Raw genomic sequence first — 24,389 nt, 5'->3', positions numbered from 1 at the left:
CCTGGGAGGATGTTTGTCAAGGGAGGGGAGGGGCGGCGTGTCAGAGCAGATGTGGTAAATTCGCCCCCACCCCACAGTGGTGAAAGTCAGAAAGTTAGCAGGGGTGGTCAGGCGGCCAGGAATGGGGGGGTCGGGAGGGAGCCGGCACTTCTAGCGCAGGCTGTCCCCATCTGGTTATCTGAGCTCCCCTCGGCCGCTGCCCGCTTCCCAGTCTTTCCCCCCAGGCTTCTCTGGGACTTCAGCCTGGACGGTCCCTCCTCTGACCCTCCCCCCGCGCCCCCTCCTCGGACTGCCCTGGGCCCCTTTCAGAAATCCCCCCTCTGGGCTCCTGAGTCCCCAGGCAGCCTAACTTGTGAGCGCCCGGCCCTTCAATGGGGCTCTGATGCCCAAGGGCAGCCCCCAACCCTTCCCTCCCATCCAAGGGGGCTCCCTCCGGAGACCTCCAACCCCGAGCTGCACACCCCACCCCCCGCCCTAAAAGGGTCCCTCGGAAGCGCAGGGACAAAGGCGGAACTGGAGAGCTCGGCTGGCCGGTGAGGGAGGACCACGTCCGCGGCCCCACCCGGGGGGAAGGGGGGCTCAGCGGCCACGCCCCCGCGGGCACCGGCTTCAATCTCCCTTCCCCAAAACAAATCAGAAAGTACGGCGCCCGCAGCCCTGGGAGGCCCCGCTCCGGTCCTCGGGGCACGCACGGCCGAGGGCGCGCTCCGGACGCCCCTCGTGTCCCCGAGGGCCTCAGTGTCCCATCCCTCAAGTGGAAAGGTCCCCGGCCGCCGAGAGCCCCCCCACCCAGGGTCTCGGGCCTTCCAGATGGGCGGTGGGAACGTCGGGGCGGGTCACGGGCTTTACACTCAGCAGGGTGCCCCCTCCCCTACTAGGTCAGCTCCAGCCGGGGCCGGGCCCGATGCCGGGGCGGACTCGGGGCGCCCCTCCAAGCCCCGGAAAGGGGCAGAACTCTGGGCAACTGTTTCCTGCAAAAGCAGTTCTACCGCCAGGACCCCGGCACCTGCCCCTGACGCCCCCGGGCCCCACTCAAGGTGTGACAGCTGCACGTGGGGGGCGGGGGCGCGGCGCCGGGGGAGGGGGACAAGCCGGCACCTGCACGTGGGCGAGGCTCTGTGGGCGTGGGGGACCCGGACGCCGGATGCTCCGGACGCCGGCGGAGAGAGGGGGGAGGGGGAGAGGAGGGGGAGGGGAGCGAGAGGGGAGGGGGGAGGGGGGAGGGCGGGCGGGTGGGGGGCCCGCGCAAGCGCACTCGCGGCCGCTGCTCACCGTCGATGTCCCCCAGGGTGAGCTCGTCCCCCAGCTCCGTGAGGGTGTCCATGGTCTCCAGAGCGCCCAGCTCGCCGCCGTTCGCCTCCATCGCCCGATTTGGGCGCCGGGCCCTCGGCTCCCGTCCGACCCTCAGCGAGATGCGGGGGCGGCGCCTCTGCGGCCGACGCCCATGTCCCCCAGCTCGGTCCCAGCCGGACAGAGTCTCACCGGCTCGCGCCAGCAGCCGCCATGTTCGCGCGGCCCCGGGATGTCTCGGGGAGGGGGCGGGGCCTCGCGGGCGGGGTTCCCCGCCCCCGCCCCCTTCAGGCCCCGCCTCCCGGCCGCGCGCTTCGTTGTTTGTTGTCTGTGAGACCAGGTTGTCGGCGTCCAATGAGCAGACGGCCCGGCGCGTGGGGTGATGGCGCGTCACCGATCAGCAGCTCCTATTTGCATGGCCGGACCCCGCCCTCTCCTGGAACCACCCTCCCATCCCCCCTGCAGCGAATCGGAGCGGGAAGCGGCTGGGGCTCGGCCGGCCGCCCGCCCCCGCCCGTCTTTAAAGGGGCCGCTCCGCCTTCTTCCCCTCCTATCCCACGCTGTTACTTCTGCTCGCGCCCCTCTAACTTCCCAGCTCCGCGGACCCCGCCCTCCTCTGTCTTTCCCGTCCCCCCTCACAAACCTTTCCGAAGATGAGACACGCCCCTAGATCGTCCGGGAAACCTGGAGCCCTTCTCCCTTCCCCGCCCGGCACCTGGACGGAGTGGGGGAGGTGCGCCAGCTCGGACCCCGGGGCTGCGCACTTCCCTCCCCGTTACCCCACTCCTCGCTGGGGGACGCGGGGCCAGGCGTCCCCTCTCGGGGCTCTCAGTGTTCTCATCTGTAAAATGGGGCAGTGGGTCCCTAGCCCCCCTAGGTGCGCCCTGCAGTGAGGGCAGCTCGTCACCCTGCTGGGCGCTGGCTCCGGCCTCGGGGCTGCAGCTTCAAGTGCTGGTGGAGCTTGGGGGGCTCGGTTTGTTTACCACCTGCTGAGGTTGGACTTTCTAGGGGAGGGGGGAGGATGCGGACCGAAACTAACGGGGGAGGGGAAAAGAGACGGAGGGCAGGCCGGGATGCCCCCCCCCCCTCTGCCATGGGTATTTTCAGAGGCACAAAATTTGGGCCGGAGAACCCTCGGGGGCCTGGGAGGCCCCAGCCTCAAAAACCAGTCCGTCAGTCATCCGTCCCTCTGTCCATCCAGCTCCGTCGGCAAGCCCCGCTCCCGGGACTTCCGGGGCAGCTTGCTCAGGCCTTGGGCCAAAGATGGGCCTCCCCAAGAACTCCTGGTTCTGACCTCTGGCTGCCCCCCCAGCCCCCTCCTTCCCACTTCAGGAGACGGGGAACTAGAGGTGCCGTCGGGACTGGCATCTGAAGGCCCTCCCCCCCCTGAGACCTGGGAATTGCGCCATCCCTCCGAGTCCAGATTCTGACACCAAAAGTGGGGCCGCTCCCGGGGAAACGCTCACAACGGCCTCTCTTTGGCAAAAGGTTGGAGGAGGCTGCGCAGACGAGGGGCTGGGTATCGCCGGGAATGGCGGCTGGGAGATAGAGCTGGGAGAGCCCATGGAAGACAAGTTCCCCGGCGGAACTCAGGATTACCCAGCAGAAAGCGAGCTCCCCACGAGGCCTTAGCTGGCAGGCTTCAAGTGCTGCCCCCCAAAAGAGCTACTTATGAGGGGGGAAGTGGGGTTAGGGGAGATGGCACGTGCCATGGGGGAAGGGGAGACTCCAGGAGACCAGGGCAGCCGGAGATTTTGTGGGGAAAATTTAACCTCAGAGACAAGGCCGGGATTTCTGGCAGGGCGGGGTGAGGAGATACTGCGGAGATATCTAGAGATTATCTTGGATTTCCCGTCAGAACTCCTCCGAGGGTGGGAGCCTGGAGCTCAGTAGATCTCTATCAGAGCCTCCCGCCTTTACCGGTTCCTCTGCTAGCCCCATCTACCCTGGAAGACCTCATCAGTTAATATTGCATGAGACTGTGTGCCCCAACAAAGACCCAGCAGGGTCACTACGAGGGCAGACAGAGCCCCCTTCTCCAGGTCCCCACATCTCTGATCACTCCTGTTTTGCTGGAAGGAGTTCGAAAGAAGGGTGGAGGAAGGAAAGAAGAAGTGGAAGGAAGGAAATAAGCATTTATTAAGTGCCTACTATATACCTGGTATTATGATGTGGACCTTCATTCCCAAAGTGACGACCCAGGATGTCAGGTGTCAAACAAGGAGTTGTACTAAAGTGAGGGCCGTGCAAAAGCACCAGCTTCACTTCCTCTCCTGGAACCATCTGGACCCAGTGGCCAGAGACAGATCAGGAGGACCAGAGATGGCCCCAGTGCCAGGAGACCTTGTCCTGGTGCTAAGTGCTTTACAAATCCGGCACCTGGTGGAGAAAGTTTCAGAGAAACTTCAGAACACTTTTATGCACTGATTCACAGTGAAATGAGAACGAGGAGAAGAATTTGTACAGTAACCACAAAGTCAACAGTCTTTGAAAATCGGAACGGTTCTGATGGACCACTAACTAGCCACGGTTTCAGAGGCCCCGACATCGATGGCTTGGGGGAGTGTGGGACCATATGTCATTGCTAGCCCTATGGTTTCCAGAAAGACCAGTGACATCATGGGTAATGTCTTGATTTGTTCATAAATTACATTTATCGTAAATTAAAATTTTAACTTATAATAAATTTAATTTACGAGTCTCACTTTCTCTTCCTGAGTCATCAAAGTGCAGCAGCAGAACGGAAGTCAGGAAGACTGGCCAGGGCCCAGAATACAGTGGATGTTTAGTGTCTTAAGCTCTAAGTGCCCCACGGCGCCTGCTGCAGCCGCCTTTGTGGCCAGGGCAACAAATGGTTTTCATCCACCAGGTCCACATGCTTGGGGTGGACACCCCCTTGCTCCCTAATGGATTGAAGGCCCTCACCCTCTGCTGAGATGGTTTTCTGGGGCGTGACACTGGGACTGCCCATGCTGCGGCTCATGGAAGCCACAGGTGAGGGCTGACAGGTGGCCACCAAAGGTGGATGAGTGGCCCTCACACCAGAAGTGCCAGGCCTGCCTGAACCCTCTAGTTCCAAAGCTCTGGGTTTTGTTTTGTTTTTCTTTATTCAATGGAGGAGAAGGTAAGAAGAAAAATAAATGTTTAATAAGTGAAAAAATTTGGTAATTATGCATTTAATTACCTGCTGTTGTGATGTGGGATCATGGAAAGCCCAGGATCCAGATCTTGATTCTGCCATTCTGTGTAACCCTGGATAAGTTGAAAAGGTCAAAAAAAAAAAAAAAGAGATAGTTCAAGATAAAAATAATTAATAAGAAATTCTTGTGTGAGGAGGGGTTAAAGGAGATAATTTGAAATATAAATGATTAAGAGAAATTCCTGTCTTATTTACAAATATCTCCTCAACCTCTTGGATAACATCTCTGTGCAAACTTTTTTTTTATGACCCTAGTCATGTATAAAAGGAAGTTTTAAAAAATGGAATCCTTGCACTCAGTTTATACCTGCCTTGTGCCCACCAACTGGAGTCCCCTTACCAGGCAGTTTGGTCTTTCTGGAGGCCAAATGCCCGTCTATCCCTTTACTATCAATAAAGGCTTTATTTTGATAACAGCACTGAGTAGCGAATTTATTCATTACTGAACCTGCCCTTGGTTAGTTTGGGGAGAGAGAGGTTAATCAGACCCACGAGGAGAAGAGCTGATCCATCTGGGCTTAGAGCCTCCAAATTTACTCCTCATCATAAGTCACTTTTCCAGGCCGGCCCTCAGTGTACTCCTCTATGAAATGGGAGAGGTGGCTTGGCTGATCCCCAACAGCCTTTAGAGAATAAGGGTTTCTAGCAGGCTCTCCTCCTTTTCTGGACCCTGGCTTGTCTCTTCTCAAATTATCAGATGAGGAGGGGTGGTATCCCCCTTCCTTCCCAGTTCCCACAGTCCAGGGTTCTGGAAAAGAGAACTCCACAGAAACTCCTCTTATTTCCTTCCATTCATATTCTCTCCTTTCCTTGTTAGCTCTGCCCAGCCCACCTTGACATCTCAGGATATCCCTGCCTCTTTTCCTCCTGAGCAAATTCCCCCCAAGTCCCCTAGTTCCAAACTGGAGGGTCACAGCTCATTACCTCTTTTTTGGGCTCCATCTGAAAAACAAGGAGATCCATCGGGCTCAGCTCATTCTCCCTCCAAATCTTGGATCAGATCCATACTGAGGCTGAAAAGGCCAAAGGCCCCATAGTGACAGCTTTCACAACCTCAGGTTTGTTTTCTTCACAAGTGCATTTATCAGATAAGGAAACTGAGGTCTAGAAAGGTGAAGAAATTTGCCTCCAGGTCAAATAACTGAGAAGCAGCATAGTTGAGGGATAGTATGAGAGAGCTGAAGTCAGGAAGGCCTGCATTCAAAATTGGCCTCCTGTTTATAAGAGTTATGTGCACAACCTTGGGCAAACCATTTAAATTCATTGAGCCTCAGTATCATCTGTAGAATGGGGGCATGGGAGTTCTTTCCAGCTCTGAATCCATATCACTCCAACTATTCATCCATCTATATATCCATCCATCCCACCATGTCTATCCATCCAGCTAGCCATCCATCTATCCATCCAACTCTCTATAGCTATCTATATGTATCCATCCATCTACCTACAAACATATAATGCATAATATTTATGTGTATGTCGTATATCATAATTTTTAAGGAGTGTCTCGAGCAGCGGTCCTCAAACTTTTTAAATAGGGGGCCAGTTCACTGTCCCTCAGACTGTGCGAGGGACGGACTATAGTAAAAACACTCTGTCTCCGCCCCTCATTTGCCATAACTGTCGGGCCGCATAAATGTCCTCAGCAGCAGCATCTGGCCCGTGGGCCGTAGTTTGAGAACCCCTGGTCTAGATAATAACTCTATTACTTCAGGCCCCCCACAAGACTTCCATTGAAAACCCATGAATCTCCCCAACAGTCTCTCATCTGGGACAGTATAAGCCCAGAACCCTGATGAATTTTTACTTGCCACTTGAGTGACCCTGGACAGGTCACTTAATAACCTCTGTGCCTGTTTCCTTCTCTGTAAAACCATGAAACTGAACTTAATGGTCCCCAGGTCAGGCCTCCATCCCTGACTCCAGGATCATCCCACACTCTCCTGCCAGTTTCCCCAGACTGAGCCTCAAAGCTTCTAGGACCCAGTAAGAAACTGTTCTAGTGGGGCAGCTGGGTGGCCAGTGGATAGAGCACGGGCCCTATAGTTGGGAGTTGAAATCCCACCTCAGACATTTAACACTTCCCAGCTGTGGGCTCCTGGTCTACCCTTTGGGGAGACGGTGCCATTCTCCTGGAGGACTCCACTCCCTGCCACATTCTTAGCCCTTCCTCCTCAAAACTTACCAGGCTTTTCTCCACCTTGACCAAGGTCACCTATGGACTATCAGAGCTGGAATGGACCTGAGAAGTCGTCCCACAGAAGGAAAGTGGGCCCACAGAGCTTGTGACTTGGTAGCAGAACCAGAACTGACTCCCTTTTCTGACCCAAATGGCACCTTCCCTGAAGAACCTGAGAATATCTCGGAACCAGGTTGGCCCCTCGGACATCAAATCTCCCCTCGGTTTCAAAGGCCCTTTCTGGACTAGCATCCTCTCCAGCCTCTAGGCACTGAGAATGATTCCTGGAGGCCAGTGACCAGCCAGTCCCCTGGATGAATGACCCTCCTGTCTTAGAAGAGGGTGGTCTTAACCTGGGACCCTGAACTTGGATTTTGAAACACATTAATTGCTGTTACAATGTGATATTATAAACATATGTATTTTATTTCATTTACAAAAAACTGGTTCTAAAAAGCGCTCCATAAATTTCAACAGATTGCCTGTTTGAGGGGTCCAAGCCCAAGAGTTAGAATCTGGTTTTTATTTATAGAGAAACTGAGTCCCAGTTTAGAACTGTGTAGCACTGGGCCTCAAATCCCGATCTCCCTGACCATAATTGGAGATGGAAGGGCCCGTAAATCTAATACAAATTCCTCTTTCCAGGTGACCAAGGGATCAGGTAGGATGGGATGGACTTTCACCTCCCCAGTTCCAGCTCCTCCACTGCCCTCAGGCTCAACAAATGTTTGAAGTGTGGCTCTTTAAGGCCAAAGGTCACTGGTAAAACCCTAGAGATGACCTCCTGACCTAGATTCATCTGGGCAGAGACCTTTTCCTCTTCCATGCACTTCTGGGGGGGGTGGGGGAGATGCAAGATCTGGAAGTCCAATGGCCTCAGGGAGCTCGGGCCGGCACCTGGCCATACTGAGGAGTGTCCAAGAAGCCAGTGCTCTCTTCCATGGTTACAGGGGGCCACCAAACATTAAAACGCCACGTGTTAGAAAAATCGTTTTGATTTCCCGTACTCCCTGAAATCTCTGGGACTCCCCAAAGTGCCCACCTACGCCAGTATTTTTGTCTCATGGATCCCTTCTCCTTTAAAAACTTGAGGAAAATCCAGGTTAGATTGTGAACCCCTAGAGGACAGAAGTTGTGTTTTTGCCTTTCTTGGTTTCCCCAGCATTTCTGCTTAGCACATAGTAGGTGCTTAATAAATGCTTCTAGACTGACTAGCTTTCAGATGAGATTAGTGAAAATTAAGAACTTTTTCCTCATCAGAATTCTCTCTAAGCCTCATGAAATTTATTCCTGGGCCACTAAGAGGGGCTGCGAACTTCAGGCTAAGCCCCCATGCCCAAGGCCAAAGCTTTTTTTGGTTTTGTGTTTCTTAATTTTTTTCTTTTCTTTTTTTAATTGAAGCTCTTTATTTACAAAACATATACACAGATAATTTTTCAACATTGACCCTTGCAAAACCTCATGTTCCAATTTTTCCTCCCTTTCACCCCGCCCCCTCCCCAGATGGAAGTAATCCAACCCATGTGGGGTGGAGTAAAACAAAATTTCCTATGTGAAAAGGGGTCACAAAAAAGTATGAGGCCCTGCCCTACAGGGCAGGCCTGTGTTTCCCATCTTTGCACCTTCAGCAGCATGCACACAGTAGGAACTTAACCATTTGTGGGATTGAATCCCGTTACCTGAGAAGCCGCTGCCTAAAATCTCTGAGGAAGGATTTATGAAGCGCCTGCTGTGTGCCAAGCAGCGTGAGGGCCAGGGGGGTGACAGCCACACTGCCTGGACCCCTCACTAGCAGGACGAATGCCACGGGAGGTCCAGGCGTCTCCACTCCAGGTACCTCCAGCTGCTTAGGCCCTGCTCCTTCTTACCTTTGCCTTTAAAACCATCACCAGGGATTGCCCTCTCTGCCGCAGAATCCAGAACCAGGAACCATGCCCACCCCTCCCGAATCAACCATCAGGGGGCAGAGATATATCCAAAAAATTCGCTGAATTTATTGTGTCTTTGCAAAAACGGGCTCATTTGGCAAGGCAGGTTGTGCCAGGGAGCCCGGCAGGTGCCCTTGATGTGGCTCTCTTGGCAAGGGGATGCCAGGCTGAGGCTCCAGCCTGGATCGCTTCAGTCTAGGATGCCCACCCACTTCTTTGGTTGGCAGAGCAAGCGACTCTCCAGAGAGAAGACGGGCTTATTAAGGTTCCGGGCTTGAAAGGGGCATCCTGGGACCCCTTCTGGTGGGGAGTCCTTACTCCCGCAGGGACCGTGGTCCTCCCTTCAGGATGAGGGGCTCTCAGTCTCAGCTGCCGGCCCCCGGTGGGCCAGGAGATCCTCCATCCACTGAGGGAGGAAAGGCTGCCCGCCCTTCAAGCCCCATCATCTCCTCCTTGGGAAGCCTAGCCCACCAGCCTGGGAGCAAGCACGGGGCTATAACTCTGTCTGAGAGCGAGAGATTCGGGGGCCCTTTCGGATCTCCTTCCTCTTCTCCTCCTTCTTCCGGCGCCTCTCCTCATCCTTCAGGGCCTTCTGGAAGGTGTCCGTAGCGGAAAAGGTCTAGCCCGGGAAAGTGGGGAGAGGCTTCAGAGTGGGCCCGGACTTTCCCTCCCAAGGAAGGAGGGGGGCCAACCAGAATTCCCAGGCCCTTCTGGGGTCCCCATTCCCACATATTTATCAGGTCTGTGTCCAATGTAACCAGAGAAAACAGGGAATACTGTCCCAGAGCCAGGGAGATCTGGTGCAAGCCCGCTGACCCCAGGGGATCGTGGGCTCTCTCAGTGCTCCAGACAACGCTGAAGAACTACAGGAAATGCCCTCCTGCCCTCCATGGAGTCATTCCAGTCACTACTCCCTACTAAACCTTAGGGGAACAGGGGTCAAAGAACTTTTTTTTTTTTTAATCTAAATAATTCTCTTTCTGTCCTCCCAGGAGGGCAAGGCGGGCCCAACAGCTCAGTCCTCAGGGGCCCCCAACTCACCTCTGAGTGGTCAGTTGTAAAGGGATTCCTATAATCTGGGGACCTCTCACCAATCCCCAGCTCCTGAGCCATCTGCAGGGGCACAAGAACAAAAGAAAGAGCATCATGAGGTGGCCTGCCTCAGTTTACCTGTGAAGTGCTTTGTTCTGGTCTCTCCCTTTAGGGTTGATTCAGAGCTGATGCTCCTAAAATTAGGCACTCAGGTCAGGTGACCTCCCCCATTTATCTATTAAAATTGCAGGTTTGTGAAAGCAAAGGAAGTGGGGAAAGGGTGTCTCCTGGGCATGTGATAACCTTGTATTAAGATTAGGGGAAGGCTGGAGAGATGAGAAAGCAGGGAGGAGGTGGGGCAAGGTCACAGGACAGCAGACTCTGCTGAGGGGGAGGGGCTCAAGGGGCAGACCAGAGAGAGATTCAGTGGGGAGGGGCCAGATTGGGGGCACCAGAGGCAGGTAAAATGTGTGTTGGGATGCCTGTTGGAAAATGGAAACTGTTCTGGGGTCCGAGTCCAGCCTGTGAGCTGACTCAGCTCCTGGGACCATAGGCCCTGAGCCAGAAGGACTTCAGAGGCCATCTTGTCCCACCTCCCCATTCAACAAACAAGAAACTGAAGCCAAAGAGGACAGCAGAAGTCCTTCCAGAAGGGGCAGACGGACCACCATCCTGGAAGTCAAAGGTCCAAATTACAGCTCAGTCTCAAGTCTTCATCTGGAAAGGGGGCACTGTGGGGGAGCCAGGATTTAACCCTCAAAGCACTGGACAAATGGGAACTATATTATGTGTGGTGTGAGTGACTCCAGAGCTGGGCGGAACAGAAGGGGTGAGCAGGAAAGGCCAGGGAGGTCCAAAACTGGGAGGGGTCAGTCAGGCAGGACTAGGAGGAAGAGCCAGGGAACCCATCCCCTATGTCTGCCCCGGGGCCTCACCAGGCTGAGAAGCTGGGAGTAGGTACCCTGGTTGAAGATGCCCGTTTGGTTGCAGAAGCTGATGCCCCAGCGGATCAGGTGGTTCCAGTTGGAATTCCGGTCAAAGTAGTGGTGCACGATCTTGGGGAAGCGCAGCGCGACATCACCGAAGAAGGCAGTGTTCTCCACCACGTGAGAGAAGGCTGGGAGAGGAGGCTGCGGTCAGTGCTGAGCCTTGGGGAGCCAGCCTTCATCTCCCAGACCCCTGCCACCCGCTGCTGGGACCCCGTGTCTCTTCCAGGCCACTCAAGTCAGGAGTCCAAGATGTACCCGGTGATTCCGGGCAAATCTCAGCTAAAAATCCTGGCTCCCCTTTGGGCTTAAACCCACGTTTCTCTGTGATCTTCACCTAAGATTTGGAAGGCAGAAAGAGCCTGTGGGGTGGAGGGTGACCTGGAAGGGCCTCCAAGAAGCCCATCCTGGCTCTGAGCCAAGCTTCCTCCCAGAGAAGAGGTCAGACCCCACCCAGCCCAATTCCTCAAGCTGGTCTGCAGCTACCCCTGTGGCCCAGAGAGCAGCTATCTCCGCCTGCAGCCTCAGAGATGTTTGCCCAGAGGGATGGGGCCTTGTCCCACCAACTTCGGGGCAGAGGGTGGCAAGGCTCCCTTAGTCCCGGTGTTCCTGGGGAGATGGCTTCCTACCCAGCCCTACCTGGGAGAGGCCCTCATGCCTTCCCATTTTGCCTGAGAGAAGGAAACTGAGCCCTAGAGACCACAGGGATAGAACCCAGGTTTCCTGGCTCTCCAAGCTCAGGACTTCTATTATACCACTTAACTATTTAAATGTTGCAGCTCCAGGGAAAATTGGAAACTAATATGGCAGAAACTAGGCCCTGACCAGCACATAAACACCCTATCCCAAGATGAGGTCCAAAGGGGTTCATGATTCTAAGCAAATTAGGAGAACAAGGGAGAGTCTGCTTCTCAGCTCTGTGGAGAAGGGAGGAATTTATGAAAAAGAACTAGAGAACATTAGTAACGCAAGATGGATTATTCTGACTATATTAAATTAAAAAGCTTTTGTATAAACAAAATCAATGCAGCCATGATTAGAAGGAAAGCAGAAAAGTGTGATAAAGCCTTCATTCCTAACATCCACAGGGAATAGATTCAAATTTATAAGAATACGAGCCATTCCTCAATGGATAAAAGGTCAAAGGAGATGAACAATCTTCAGATGATGAAATTAAAGTCATTTCGAGTCATATGAAAAAAATGCTCCAAATTGATTAGAGAAATGCAGATTAAGACAACTCTGAGGTAGCATTTCACACTTCTCAGATTGGCTAAGATGGCAAGAAAAGATAATGATAAATGCTAAAGTGATATGGGAACACTGCGACACTGATACATTGTTGGTGGAGTGCATGTATTTGAAAAATTAAAAAGCTATTAAAGTTTAAAAATATTGATCAATGATGGACAGAGGTAGCTACACCCAGAGAAGAAACACTGGGAAGTGAATGTAAATTGTTAGCACTAATATCTGTCTGCCCAGGTTGCATGTACCTTCGGAATCTAATGTTTATTGTGCAACAAGAAAATGATATTCACACACATGTATTGTACCTAGACTATATTGTAGCACATGTAAAATGTATGGGATTGCCTGTCATCGGGGGGAGGGAATAGAGGGAGGGGGGGATAATTTGGAAAAATGAATACAAGGGATAATATTATAAAAAATATATATATAATAAAAAATTATTTAAAAAAAAAGTTTAAAAATATTAAATGATGCATCTACAATGGATAGAATGCCAGTCCTGGAATCAAAAAGACCTGACTTTATGTCTGACCCAGCTGTGTGATTCTGGGAAAGTCATATCACCTTGTCTGCCTGAGTTTCCTCATCTGGAATAGGAGCTGGAGAAGGAAAGGGCAACTGCCCCAGTGTCTCTGCCAAGAAAACCCCAAATAGGATCACGAGGAGTTGGACACATTCAATTCTGTAAACCTTTTGACTCAACGGTACCCCTATGAGGCATGTTTCCCAGAGATTAAAGAAATAGAAAAGAAACATGTAGCAAAATTTCTATATTTTTGTACATGTGGGTTGAGCTCTTTTTGTAAAGTGGAGAAATGGCAAGTGAAGGACTCTCTCTCAACTGAGGATAAACAAATTACAACATATGAATATCATGCCAGAAGAAATGATAAAATGGATTTGAAGAGATTTGAGAGGGCTTACATAACTGGGGAAGAATGAGGCGAGCAGATCTACCACAGGTAATAACAAAAATGTCATAAATAACATAAAAATAAAAACAAGACTCTGAGGTCCTTCTGATCAGGTCGATCCCAAAATAACCGGAATGACAAAGAGAAGATGGACTCAGGGGGCAGAAGAAACTCTATATATTTTTGGACATAGTCAAAACAGGAATTTGTTTTTTCTGACTACGCGTATTTGTTACAGGGATTTATGGGATTTTTTTTCCCAAATGGGGACAGGGAAAAAAACCCAATTTTTAATAATGAGCAAAAATTTAACAGAAAGACCTAATTGTTATTTCTAGATCTAGAATGAAGACATTTAACTTAGTGTGAGCACCCAGAAAAACAAGGCTGAAAGAGGGAAAAGTCCAGAAAAACAAGATCATAAAATGGAGGAATTGTTACAAAAGGGGGATTAGGAAAATCTGGCCCTTATTTTGGTAATTCTTTTTTTTTTCCCTAGTAAATGTATTTATCTTTAATACACATTGCTTCACAAATCATGTTGGGAGAGAAAAATCAGAGCAAAAGGGAAAGTCAAGGGGGAGAGAAAAAGAAGTGGACACAGACAGAGCTTTCTGTCAAAGTGTATCGGGACTGGTTCAGATTGTTTCAGCAATTGTGCACTCCCCCACCCCCGCTGATGCAGCAGCATCCAACAAACTGGGATGCCTGGCAGAATGGGGGTGGGGCTGCTGCACCCTGGTCCGAGAAAAGGGCCTGAACCCAGTGCACCTGACCTCCTCCTGTGTATCCACGCCAGGCTCCCATAGCCTTACGGCTAAATGTGTCCGCAACTTTTTACACCTTAAAGAGAACCCTCGAGGGTCTTCCTCCTACATGATGAGAGGCAGTGACCAGGAACGGGGGATGGTCAGAGTGCTGTTCTAGTGCCGCAGGCTCGTACCTCCAAGAACCCCTGACAGGCAGTCCCAAGGGCCCATGATGGACAGAAAAGGAAACAGAGACGGAGAGGAGCCAAGGGCCTGCCTGAGCTCACCCAGGCTCAGATTCCGATTCCCCATCTGCATTTCCATAGTGATAATAATAGAGAGAGAGGTGCAGGGGCTTCCTACCATCCTTCAGCTTCTCATCCTCTGGGAAGGGCCCATCTGGGAAGACGTCGGCTGCCACCAGGGCAGCTCGGGAATCCTCCAGCACCTGGGAGACAGGGGCAGGAGGGGGTTAGCTGGTTAGGGAGGGGGGATACAGAGGGGGAAGAAGGGGAAGAAGGAGGAAGGAAGAGAGAGGAGGGAGAGAAGAGGAAGGAAAGGAGGGGGAGGAAGAAGAGTCCAGAAAGGCAGATTCCTCAGTACACAAATGCAGAGCCAGCAGGGACCCCAGAAGTAAGAGACCAATCATCGCTCTCTCTCTCTCTCTTTTTTTAAGTTAAATGTCTTTTTTTTCTCAACCAACAAGAATCTGCCTCCCTCTTCCACCCCCACAGTGAAAGTGAGAAAGAGAAGTTCTGTTAGACAAGATCCAACCAAACCCACTCCCAGAAGCGTGTCTTCAGCCAAACCCAGAGTCCTCCACCTCCTCGCCTGGGTGGCTAACAAAGTCGTGGCGGATCACTAACTCATCTGACAAGACGTAGAAACTGAGGCCTGGCTTTTCTGGAAGCGGCAGCCGGGGAGCACCACAGTGCACAGAGCGCTTGGCCCTGAATTCAAATCCAGCCTCAGATATCTACTAGCTATAGGACCCTGGGCAAGTCCCCTAAGCAGTCTGCTTCAGTTTCCTCTTCTATAAAATGGGGATAATAATACCTCCTAGAGTTGCTGTGAGGATGAGATAGTTTGCACAGGCCAGCACCCGGCACATAAAAAGCACTGAAGTGCTTTCCTTCCTCCTTCCGTCCGTCCCTCCCTCTGCCTGCGTGATCACTGCCCTCCCTGGCACGCTTGGGGCTCTCACACAAGGGCTCTCGGCCTTGTAGCCAAGGGAGCCTCCTCAGCCCATGGAGAGAGGCCCACGGTCCTAACTGGGCCAAGAGCTAACCCTCACTTAGAGGCAGGAGAAGTAAAGAGGAGTGATCTCTTTCCTTCCACGTTCAGAGGATCCGCCCCTGGCCCCAGTTCTGCTCTGCCACATCCCACCCTCACGGCACAATGGGGGGACTGGGACCGGGGATGAGGTACAAAGAGTGGGGTCCGGAAGCTCCCCCTAATCCCTGAACCTTCAGCCCCCAAGACTCACCAGCTCCAACCCTGCCGGGCTCACCCAGTGCTGGATTGGAGGAGAGCCGTGAGCGCCGTTTCTGCCTTGCTTTGTGTGCTCATCACTTAGCACAGTGCTTGGCACATGGTGGGCACTTAAAAAAGCCATGGAGCCGGGGACGGCTAAGTGGCGCAGTGGATAGAGCACCAGCCCTGAATTCAGGAGGACCCGAGTTCAAATCTGGTCTCAGACCCTTAACACTTCCTGGCTGTGTGACCCTGGGCAAGTCACTTAACCCCAACCTCAGGAAAAAATAAAAATAAAAAATAAAGCCATGGAGACAACCCCCACTAAGCTCATGAGGGGACTCCCACATTACAGAGGGGGAAAGTGAAATGGGGATCTGCCCTGTCCTCCCGATCCAGGGCCGGGTCTCCTTCTCAGCCTGAACACAGAGCCCGCAGGCTTCTTGTGCCAGTCAGTGAAGGGGGCTCAGGTACTCCCCTCGGAGAGGTTGGCACCCCCAGAGTGGGGGAAACAAGCTGGAGGGTGATCAGAGCCGGGAGGCGATCCCCCTGCCCGGGAGAGCCGGGCTCTTCATGATGGCGACCCCTGGAGAAGGGGAGATGGATCTGAACTCTCAGCACGGATGAAATTGCAGCTCTCCCACCGGTAGGTGGTAAGGTCAAAGATAATAGGTAGAAATGCAGAAAGGGCCTGGAGATTGGCCAGTTAGAACTCCCCGGATCCACAAGTCTCGCTTGTGTCTGTAATATGGGAGGGAAAAGCCCCAGGGCTCCAGGAGGGCTGCCCACACCTAATAGACAGAGGAGGCCGCAGCCCTGCGGCACTGGGAACACTCCCCGGGACACCACTGGTCAAGGGAACGAGCCTCCGAGGGCCGGACACCGGGACCTGCCCTTCTGGGGGCTTTCCCCAACCGCCTCCTCCCACACTGGACGCACCGGCAGGACTGGCCTTGCCGCCGTTCCATGACCGGCCTGGCCCGGCCCTGGCTCCTTCCCAGCCTGCCTCAGGTGCTTCCAGCTCCCACCGGCCCTCTCTGATTGGTCTGTGTGAATGCTCCTCCCAGAGATCTAAACTCCTTCAGGGAATAATTCCTGGCCAACAGCAGGTGCTTAATAATGCTCACAGAACCAAGGGGCCTGGAGCCAGTCCTCTAAGGAAGAAGGGCTGCAGCTCCCTGCAGTCAGAGCGCTCACAAATGGCCCTTACTCCCTGGGCAGACCTCAGTTTGCTCATCCCTGAATGGGGTCAACAACACCAAAGTCCCATCCCATGGGCTTGCCCGGCCCGGCCCCGCTCTGAGGGCTGACCTTGAAGAGCCCCTTGAGCATGACGTCGATGATCTTGTACTGCTGGTGGACGTCGTTCAGCTCGACGAGGTTCTTCAGGGCCTTCATCTGGTCCTTGCGTTTCACCGCGAACAGCTTCTTGTCTGAGGCCCTGGTTAAGGCCGGGACCCCCGCAGAACGTCGAGTGAAATGCCCTTTTATTGCCAACCTCCCAGGGAGGGCCCGAGCAGGGCAAGGGCGGAGAGGAAACTGGCCCTGCCCACCGAGAACGCACCTTCTCCCGGGGAACTGGTGACAGCCGAGAAAATAAGGGCCTCTGTGTGTGTGTGTGATACCTAGAAATGTGTGTGTATATGAGGGGCAGCGTGAGAAAGAGGGAGAAAGAAAACGGGGGATGGAGGAGAGGGAGGGAGACAAAATGAGAGAGGGTGGGGAGAGAGAGAGAAATAGAGAAACCGAAAGGGAGAGAGAAGGGGAGAAAGGAGGCGGAGGAGACAGAGACAGAGAAACAGAGAGGCTCAGAATGGCTGTGCCCGAACCTCCGCTGTCTTATCTAAACAGAAGGGCCTACTGTGTTCCAGCTCCTTGCCAAGGGGGCTCTCCCAACAATACAGGGAGGGAGGCGATGGTATTATTTCTATTTTGCAACTGGGGAAACCGAGGCAGGCAGAGGGCCGTGACTTGCCCAGATCCTACAGCTGACATCTGAGGCAGGATTCGAACTCTTCCTGATTCTGAACCCAGCGCTCTCTTCACTATTGGCTCCCAATACACAGAAGACACTGTTTGTTGAATGAATGACACTTGCTAGTCATGTGATCTTGGACAAATGGATCCCCCTGTGTGAGCCTCAGTCTTCTGATCTGTAGGAAGGTGATAATAATCCCAGAAGTGCATCCTTCACACAGTCTTTGGGGGAAAGTGGGCCTGGTCCTTTTTTAAAGATTTTAAAGATTGACAGGCTCAATCATCAAAGGACCCGGATTCAAATCCCACCTTGGACAAATCCCTTCACATGTGAGCAACTTCCACCTGTGAACAAGGGGCTTGGACTAAGCTGGGCTCCAGGCTGTTCCATGAATGAGATACTCCATCTCCCGACTCCAGACGTTTGCCCTGGCTGTGCCCCCTGCCTGGCAAGCCCTCCCTCCTCATTGCCAAGTTCCAGCTTAAATCTCCCCACCTCCTTAATTCTGATGCCTTCCTGCCACCACTCACCTCCCACGGCTGCCACCTCTAGCCCAGAGTCGCACTTAGCGTTTGCACACGGCCTCTGCCCACCAGCGCCCGCCAAAGGAAGGATACAGATCTCCAGGCTCGGAGGCGAGGTGGTCCTGGCCGGGTCGGAGGCGCCCGCGCCGGCCAGCATCAGCAGCCAGCAGAGCGCGCAGAGCTGGGAGAGGTCCATGATTGGGCCCTGGAAGGCAGGGAAAGTGAGCGGGGCAGGAGGGCACAGTCCCCTGGGAGGGGGGGGGGAGGGGCGGCCCTCTGCTCCTGCTGGATTTGAATCCTGACTGCGCCCCCTGCAGGAGCTGTCCGATGTCGGACAAGTCTCTTCCCTTCCCCCGCCTCAGTTTCCCCCGTGGTAAAAAAGGCCGGATCACATGATCTCCCAACTCCCCAGCTCAGAGTCCTCCCGGCTCCCTCACCCAAATCACCCAAGGAGACGTGGCAGGGGCAACAGAGGAGCAGGCCCACCTGGGACACTGCGCACTCGCTTAACTTGGTCACTCTGGGTTACCCTGCACAGAAGGCGGTATGGTCATCAGGAAGGAGCTCTAGGGAGCGGTGAGGACTCGGGAAACAGTGACCCGAGTGATTTACAGAGTCGTATGAGGAAGAGCGGGTGTGCCCCGCTATGCCCATTCTACAGGTGAGAAAACTGAGGCTCAGAAAGGGAACAACCAGGGATCGGGTCACGAGGCAGGGAGGGAGCCGCGCAATGCCGTGTCCTCACTGCTCCCGGCACAGGCGGGGGCTGCAGGGCCGAGAGAAGGCAGCGCGGGCGGTGCGGAGCCCGACCCGGATTGTGGCAGGCTCAGGCGTTAAAGGGGCCGGGAGCACCTGGGCTGCCCGACATCAAAGAACGAGCAAAAGCACTTTGGGCCAGGTGTGCCCAGGGTGGGGGAGGGAGGACCGAGGGAGGACCGAGGCAAGATCTGTTAAGCGCCTGCTGTATGCCCGGTGCAAAGGCAGAGCCCCAGCGGCCCCAGGCCGGGGGAGGGGCTCCCAGCGTGCCCATGGCACTGCCAGGTCGCGGCTGGCACGAGCGGGGCAGCCTCCTCCCCAGCAAGCTTTCCCGATGCCTCTTCTCTTCCCCCAGCCCGCCAGCGGAGCACGTGCAGAGGGAGCGCTCCCTCCCGCCAGAGGTCCAGGAACGACCTCTCAGAGGTTGGGAAGGCGCCCTAAAGGTCACCCGGTGCAAGCCCGCTTTACAGATGAGGAAACTGAGGCGGGGGCACTTGTCCCGTCACACTAACGACAAGTTGGCAGAGCCGAGAGCGCACGGGGTGGAGCCTGCGGCCCCCCCCCCACGAGATCGCGGGCGCCCCTTCCCCCTCCCCGAGTTCGGGGCCAGCGCCAGCCACCTACCCACCCGGCCCACGCGCTCGCCGTGGGCTTCTTCCGTGGGGGCGGTGCGGGGGGCCGCGCGGGGCCGCTCCTGCTCCCGCCGCTTCGGTCCGGTCCCGCTCTCGCGCCTCCCGCCGGCCCGGCCTCCTCGCCGCCCGCCGGCGTCATTTCCTCCCGGCAGCCCCCGGTTTGTAGTCCGGGCCGCAGGCCCCGCCCCCGGCCCCGCCCCGGCGCGGGGAAGGTTCAGCCCGACTCTTACAGACCGCAGCCGCGGGCGGGCGCTCCGAGCGGGGGAAGGGGGGGCGGGGCGCCCGGGCACCCGGCCCTCGGGCCCTGAGGCCGACCCCGGAGCGATGGGCGCGTCCGATGCAGCCGGGGCAGCGGGGCCGGCCCGTCTCACCCCAGGCGCGTGCTCGGCACTTGAGCACGCGCTGCCTCAGTTTCCTCAGCTGTACAATGGAGGAGGGGGAGCGCGGGCTCCGCCTCCAAGGCCTTCCCGGCTCCCCATCTCCTCCGGCGGGTCAAGCTCCCTCCCCACCTCGGGCCCCTGCTCTGTAAATCGGTTCCCGAGCACAGAGAGCGCCGCAGGGGTAAAACGGCACTTTGGTTACATTAAATCTACACGAGTTTTGCACTAACAAAATCAATGCAGCCAGAGATGAGAAGGAAGCAGAAAACGAGAGGAAAAATTACAGCGAGTGTCTGATGAAGGCCTCCCATCAAATACAGAGAAATGAGCCGGATTTATCATTGTTACATGTCAAAGGGTGTGGACAGATCGTCTCCGGACTGAAAAAGTCCAAGCTAGTGGCGGACGGGACACTGTCGTACTGCAAGAAACCGCCAGCAGGATGCTCCCAGAAAAACCGGGGAAGCCCCACGCGTCCGGCTGCGGACTGAGAGCGGAACCGGAACGTTGGACACTGTGACGTCAGTGGTCAGCTCCGAGTGACAGCACGACCGTGATCCTGGACAGTCTCGGAACCTTGTAAGGAAAAGTGCCGGCCCTCCGGAGAAAGCGCTCACGAACCTGAGTGCGGACTGAAGCGCGCCGCTTTACTTTACTTTTCGGTTTTCTCTGTTTTCTTTCACAAAATGACTCATATGGGACTGGCTTGAATGACTGCACGTGTATAATCTACCTCAAATTGCTTGTTTTTTCAATGAGGGTAGAGGGAAGGAGAATTTGGAACTCAAAATTTAAAAAAAAATGAAAAACTCACATGTAATAAAACAAAATTTGAGGGGAAAAAAGAAATGAAAAGGTTGGATAGGAGTTAACCTCATCCCTAACGCCTATAAATGAAAAAAATTAGAATTAGGGATTAGAATTGATTAATTAGAAAATTAATTTAATTAGAAAAAATTGAGGAATAAAAAAGAAATGAAAAGGTTGGATAGGGGTTAACCTAAAACCTACAAATGAAAAAAAATTAGAATTAGAAAGTAGAAAGAAATGATTAGAAAAAAATTGAGGAAAAAAAAAGAAATTAAAAGATTGGATAAGGGTTAACCCTCATCCCTAAAGCCTATAAATGAAAAAATTAGAATTAGAAATTAGAATTGATTAATTATAATTAGAAAAAAAAAAAAAGAAATTAAAAGGTTGGATAGGGGTTAACCTAAAGCCTGTAAATGAAAAAATTAGAAGTAGAAATTAGAAAGAATTGATTAATTAGAAAAAAAAATTAAGGGAAAAAAAGAAATTAAAAAGTTGGGTAGGGGTTAACCCTCAGCTCTAAAGTCTATAAATTTCCAAGGCCATATTCAACCATTTAAAACACCTGAGGACAGGGATTCGCATCCCTCGGCTTCTAGGTGTGGGTCCAGTGTGATCCAGAGGCAATCAATTAGTATTTTTAAACCATGTGACTATTTCTGATAAAGACAAAAACAATTGCTCCGGTCCCTCAAAGGGTGAGTTCTAGGTTTCTTCACTCCCTCCCACCTGCAGATCTTGGCTCCCAGAGTCCCCTCCCCGGGTGCTGCTGCCCCCTCCCTTCCTCCTCTGCCTGCTAGAAGCTGTGGGAGTGTCAGCTTACCCAGCCTCCCTTAAGGCCTGCTCAGTGAGCACCTCCTGGGTGCAGCCTCCCTAATCAGGACATTCCGGACTTTCAAGGGACCTCAGAGAGAGAGCAGCCGGTTCAGGAGGAAGCGTCGCCTCCCCACAGGTTACAAGCTGGGAAAGATTCCCCTCACACCCTTTCCCATGATTCTCTCCCTCCAAGTTTCCAGCCCCTGCCAGGTCCACCTCTCATTTGCTGTGACTAATTCCTTTTTGAGTTCTGAACCTGTAATTTCATCAGTCTGGGAAAGTCCCAGAGCAGAAACTCCTGTTGATGCAAATCAGCTTCTGGCTGGTGACACATCCCGGGAGAGTTTCGCAGGCTGCACCTGGGGAGCAGGGCCGAGTCCAGGCTAGCCCTCTCAGTTCCAGGCCCCTCCTTTTCCCTTCATCACTACCCCGGGTCAGCTTCCATCCTGGCTATTGCATCAGCTCCTTCCAGCACCAAAATAACCTCCAAACCTCTAACCCCCAGAACCTGCCGTGGCCCCTCCAGACCAGGAGTGGGCAGACATTCCAGTGAAGTCCAGGACTCTTTCTCAGAACATGTTAAGTAAAGAAAAATAAATTCCAATTCCATGGAAATACATCTACCAGAATCCTTCAGAAAGCAAGTTGGTGGACCCCAGGTCAAGAACCCTGCTCTGGACTAAATATAAACCACTCAGACCGGTAAAAACTGGCCTGCCTGGAATACCCTTCCTCCTCTTGCTCTCCCTCCTCCCCTGTGCTCCTTGGTCTCAGTCAAAGCTCAGTTAAGCACCATTACCCTGGGGAGATTTTCTGGGATGACAATATCCAAGATTTGGCTTCTGGAAGGAAATTTGTGGGCCATTTTACAGAGGAGGAAACTGAGGTCCATGTCACATGACTAGCATACAGAAAAACTGAGACTGGGACCCAGATCTCCTCTTTTCACTACATCAAGCTTCCTTTTAGTTTTGGTTGGGTAGATCTCACAATAAGTCCAACCCCTACAAGCATCGAGGGGGTAGAATCTACATTGATGGGAAAAGGCCCTACTATGAGAAAATTCCATAGACAGGTAAAAAGCACCCACTAGGTGCTGGGCTAACGGCCTCCTGACCAGGGGATGTCAGGGAAGTCAGGCCCCCTGACGGTCAGGAAGAGATGGACCCAAATTCTGCCCCTGCCACACGCTGGCTGGCAACCCCGGGCACTGGATGGGACACGTTACTGAAGGTGCATTTGCTCCTTCTCCCACAAAACTCTCTTGGGCCATAGGCCGCGGAGCAGCTGCCACTCTGGCGGTAATCAAAGCCCGCTCACTGCCAGAAGTCTCAGGGCTGAAACACAAAGGAACCAGCCTCGCACTGGGAGGCCCTGGAAAAAACAACAAAAAATGGAAGCCATCCTGCCCTCAAGGAGCTTCCACTCTACTGACTTGCTGAGCCCTGAAGGATGGTTACAAAGCTCTTGATTTTGGGTCCATGCCCATAAAATAAGATTTCTTTAGGAAATAAATATAACTATAATCTGGAAAAAATAATAATGCGAATTATGGGTCAGGCTCAAGTTTTCTGAGCCAGATGGGGAGGGGAGCTCTTTTTGGAGCAACGATCTTATCGGTCGGGGCCCTCCTACTAGGTCCTGCCCACCTCCGAGGCCCATGGGAGACTCACGTGAGAACAGCATATGTGACAGCTCTTGGCGAGCTACGGCACTTGTGAGCATTGTTTATCAGCTAGAGCAGCAGATGGGGCCTGCAGTGACGGCTCCTGCTCCTTCTTCTTTGCTGCTTTTCCTTCGTGTCTCCCCAAGGCTCCTTCTCTTTCCACTGATACTTTCTCCCTTGCTGGCCTCCTCCTTGTCTCCCCGGGTCAGCTGTCACCTCGGCGGGTGACTCTCAGCCCCCCACGTCAGCCCACAGCCACCTCTGGAACTTCCGGGGGTGATTCAACATGTCCAGAAGGGAACTCCCCATAATTCTCCTCTCTTCTTGCTGCAGTGGCCAGCATCCTCAGGGAGACGGACTCGCCACCTCAGTCATCCCGAACTCCCCCGTGGCGAGCACGCCCATGTCCAATCTGCTCTCCAGCCGTCACTCCCCGCCCTCTCCTCTCCTTACCTCCCACAGGGCTCTAGCAACAGGCAGCTGCCATAGTCTACAGCCCGTCCTCCATTCACATGTCAAAGTAATTTGTCTAAAACTCAGTCTGACCCACCATAAACCTGCCTCGTCCCTGTAAACACCAGGCTCCCCAGCTCCTCCAGGATCCCACAGAAAGCCCTGCACTTAGAGCTCTTCCCACCCTGGCCACCTCTTACCTTTCCACTCACCTCCACTAGCTCTCCAATCCAGCTGCACTGGCCCTGACTCCAAGGCCCTCTCAGCTCTGCACCGACTTCCCCAGGCCTAGAATGCTCTGCCCCCTCACTCCATCGGCCACTTGGGGTAAGCTTTCAAGCTGATCCCAGCCCTGGTTGTCCCCCCCCTCAAACACACCTCATGCTCTTATGTTCTAAAGCCTGCCCTCCCCAGCTCTGGCGTCCCACATTCTAAGCTCCCTCCCGGCTCTGACACCCCCTGTTCTAAGCTCTCTCCCGGCACTGATACCCCCTGTTCTAAGCCCCCTCCCAGCCCTGACACCCCCTGTTCTAAGCTCCCTCCCGGCTCTGACACCCCCTGTTCTAAGCTCCCTCCCGGCTCTGACATCCCCTGTTCTAAGCTCTCTCCCGGCTCTGACATCCCCTGTTCTAAGCTCTCTCCCGGCTCTGACACCCCCTGTTCTAAGCTCCCTCCCAGCCCTGATACCCCCTGTTCTAAGCTCTCTCCCGGCTCTGACACCCCCTGTTCTAAGCTCCCTCCCGGCTCTGACATCCCCTGTTCTAAGCTCCCTCTCGGCTCTGACACCCCCTGTTCTAAGCTCCCTCCCGGCTCTGACATCCCCTGTTCTAAGCTCCCTCTCAGCTCTGACATCCCCTGTTCTAAGCTCCCTCCCAGCTCTGACATCCCCTGTTCTAAGCTCCCTCTCAGCTCTGACACCCCCTGTTCTAAGCTCCCTCCCAGCCCTGATACCCCCTGTTCTAAGCTCTCTCCCGGCTCTGACACCCCCTGTTCTAAGCTCCCTCCCGGCTCTGACATCCCCTGTTCTAAGCTCCCTCTCGGCTCTGACATCCCCTGTTCTAAGCTCCCTCCCAGCCCTGACACCCCCTGTTCTAAGCTCCCTCCCAGCCCTGACACCCCCTGTTCTAAGCTCTCTCCCGGCTCTAACACCCCCTGTTCTAAGCTCCCTCCCAGCTCTGACATCCCCTGTTCTAAGCTCCCTCTCAGCTCTGACATCCCCTGTTCTAAGCTCCCTCCCAGCCCTGACACCCCCTGTTCTAAGCTCTCTCCCGGCACTGATACCCCCTGTTCTAAGCCCCCTCCCGGCCCTGACACCCCCTGTTCTAAGCTCCCTCCCGGCTCTGACACCCCCTGTTCTAAGCTCCCTCCCG

At 53.9% G+C, this 24,389-nt stretch overlaps 2 protein-coding genes across 5 annotated transcripts in view; both read right to left on the bottom strand.

Annotated features, from left to right (window-relative positions):
• SREBF2 (sterol regulatory element binding transcription factor 2) overlaps nt 1-1,674 on the bottom strand; it is a 36,836-nt gene extending 35,162 nt beyond the window's left edge. Inside the window, exon 1 of the mRNA XM_074271837.1 lies at nt 1,273-1,674. Coding sequence (XP_074127938.1) covers nt 1,273-1,363 — 91 coding nt within the window. The 5' untranslated portion in view covers nt 1,364-1,674. The remainder of the gene's footprint in view (nt 1-1,272) is intronic.
• Nucleotides 1,675-8,638: 6,964 nt separating this feature from the next.
• CCDC134 (coiled-coil domain containing 134) lies at nt 8,639-21,067 on the bottom strand. Of its 4 annotated transcripts, none has more exons than XM_074271839.1 (7): nt 20,908-21,067; nt 17,600-17,711; nt 16,316-16,437; nt 13,895-13,979; nt 10,564-10,745; nt 9,638-9,709; nt 8,639-9,215 (listed from the first exon to the last, which is right to left on the bottom strand). In XM_074271839.1, exons 2-7 carry the CDS (start codon nt 17,700-17,702, stop codon nt 9,090-9,092), a joined length of 690 nt encoding a protein of 229 aa, XP_074127940.1. In that variant the 5' UTR covers nt 17,703-17,711; nt 20,908-21,067; the 3' UTR covers nt 8,639-9,089. The 4 variants fall into 4 exon arrangements, with proteins under 4 accessions (XP_074127940.1, XP_074127939.1, XP_074127943.1 ...); XM_074271838.1 differs by lacking the exon at nt 20,908-21,067 and adding an exon at nt 18,887-19,041; XM_074271842.1 differs by lacking the exon at nt 20,908-21,067 and adding an exon at nt 18,891-19,034.
• Between the last annotated feature and the right edge of the window lie 3,322 nt (nt 21,068-24,389).

Source organism: Sminthopsis crassicaudata, chromosome 5 (assembly GCF_048593235.1).
Source record: "Sminthopsis crassicaudata isolate SCR6 chromosome 5, ASM4859323v1, whole genome shotgun sequence".
Taxonomy (NCBI): Eukaryota; Metazoa; Chordata; class Mammalia; order Dasyuromorphia; family Dasyuridae; genus Sminthopsis; species Sminthopsis crassicaudata.
Note: the sequence above shows the minus strand (reverse complement) of the source record. Positions and strands in the feature narration are given on the sequence as shown.

Coding starts and splice junctions, on each gene's coding strand:
- CCDC134 (XM_074271838.1), bottom strand. CDS start 19,033: ATGACGCCGGCGGGCGGCGAGGAGGCCGGGCCGGCGGGAGGCGCGAGA. Junction 17,712..18,886: donor CGAGCGCGTGGGCCGGGTGG/GTAGGTGGCTGG, acceptor CCTGCCTTCCAG/GGCCCAATCATGGACCTCTC. Junction 9,216..9,637: donor TTACAACTGACCACTCAGAG/GTGAGTTGGGGG, acceptor TTCCCGGGCTAG/ACCTTTTCCGCTACGGACAC.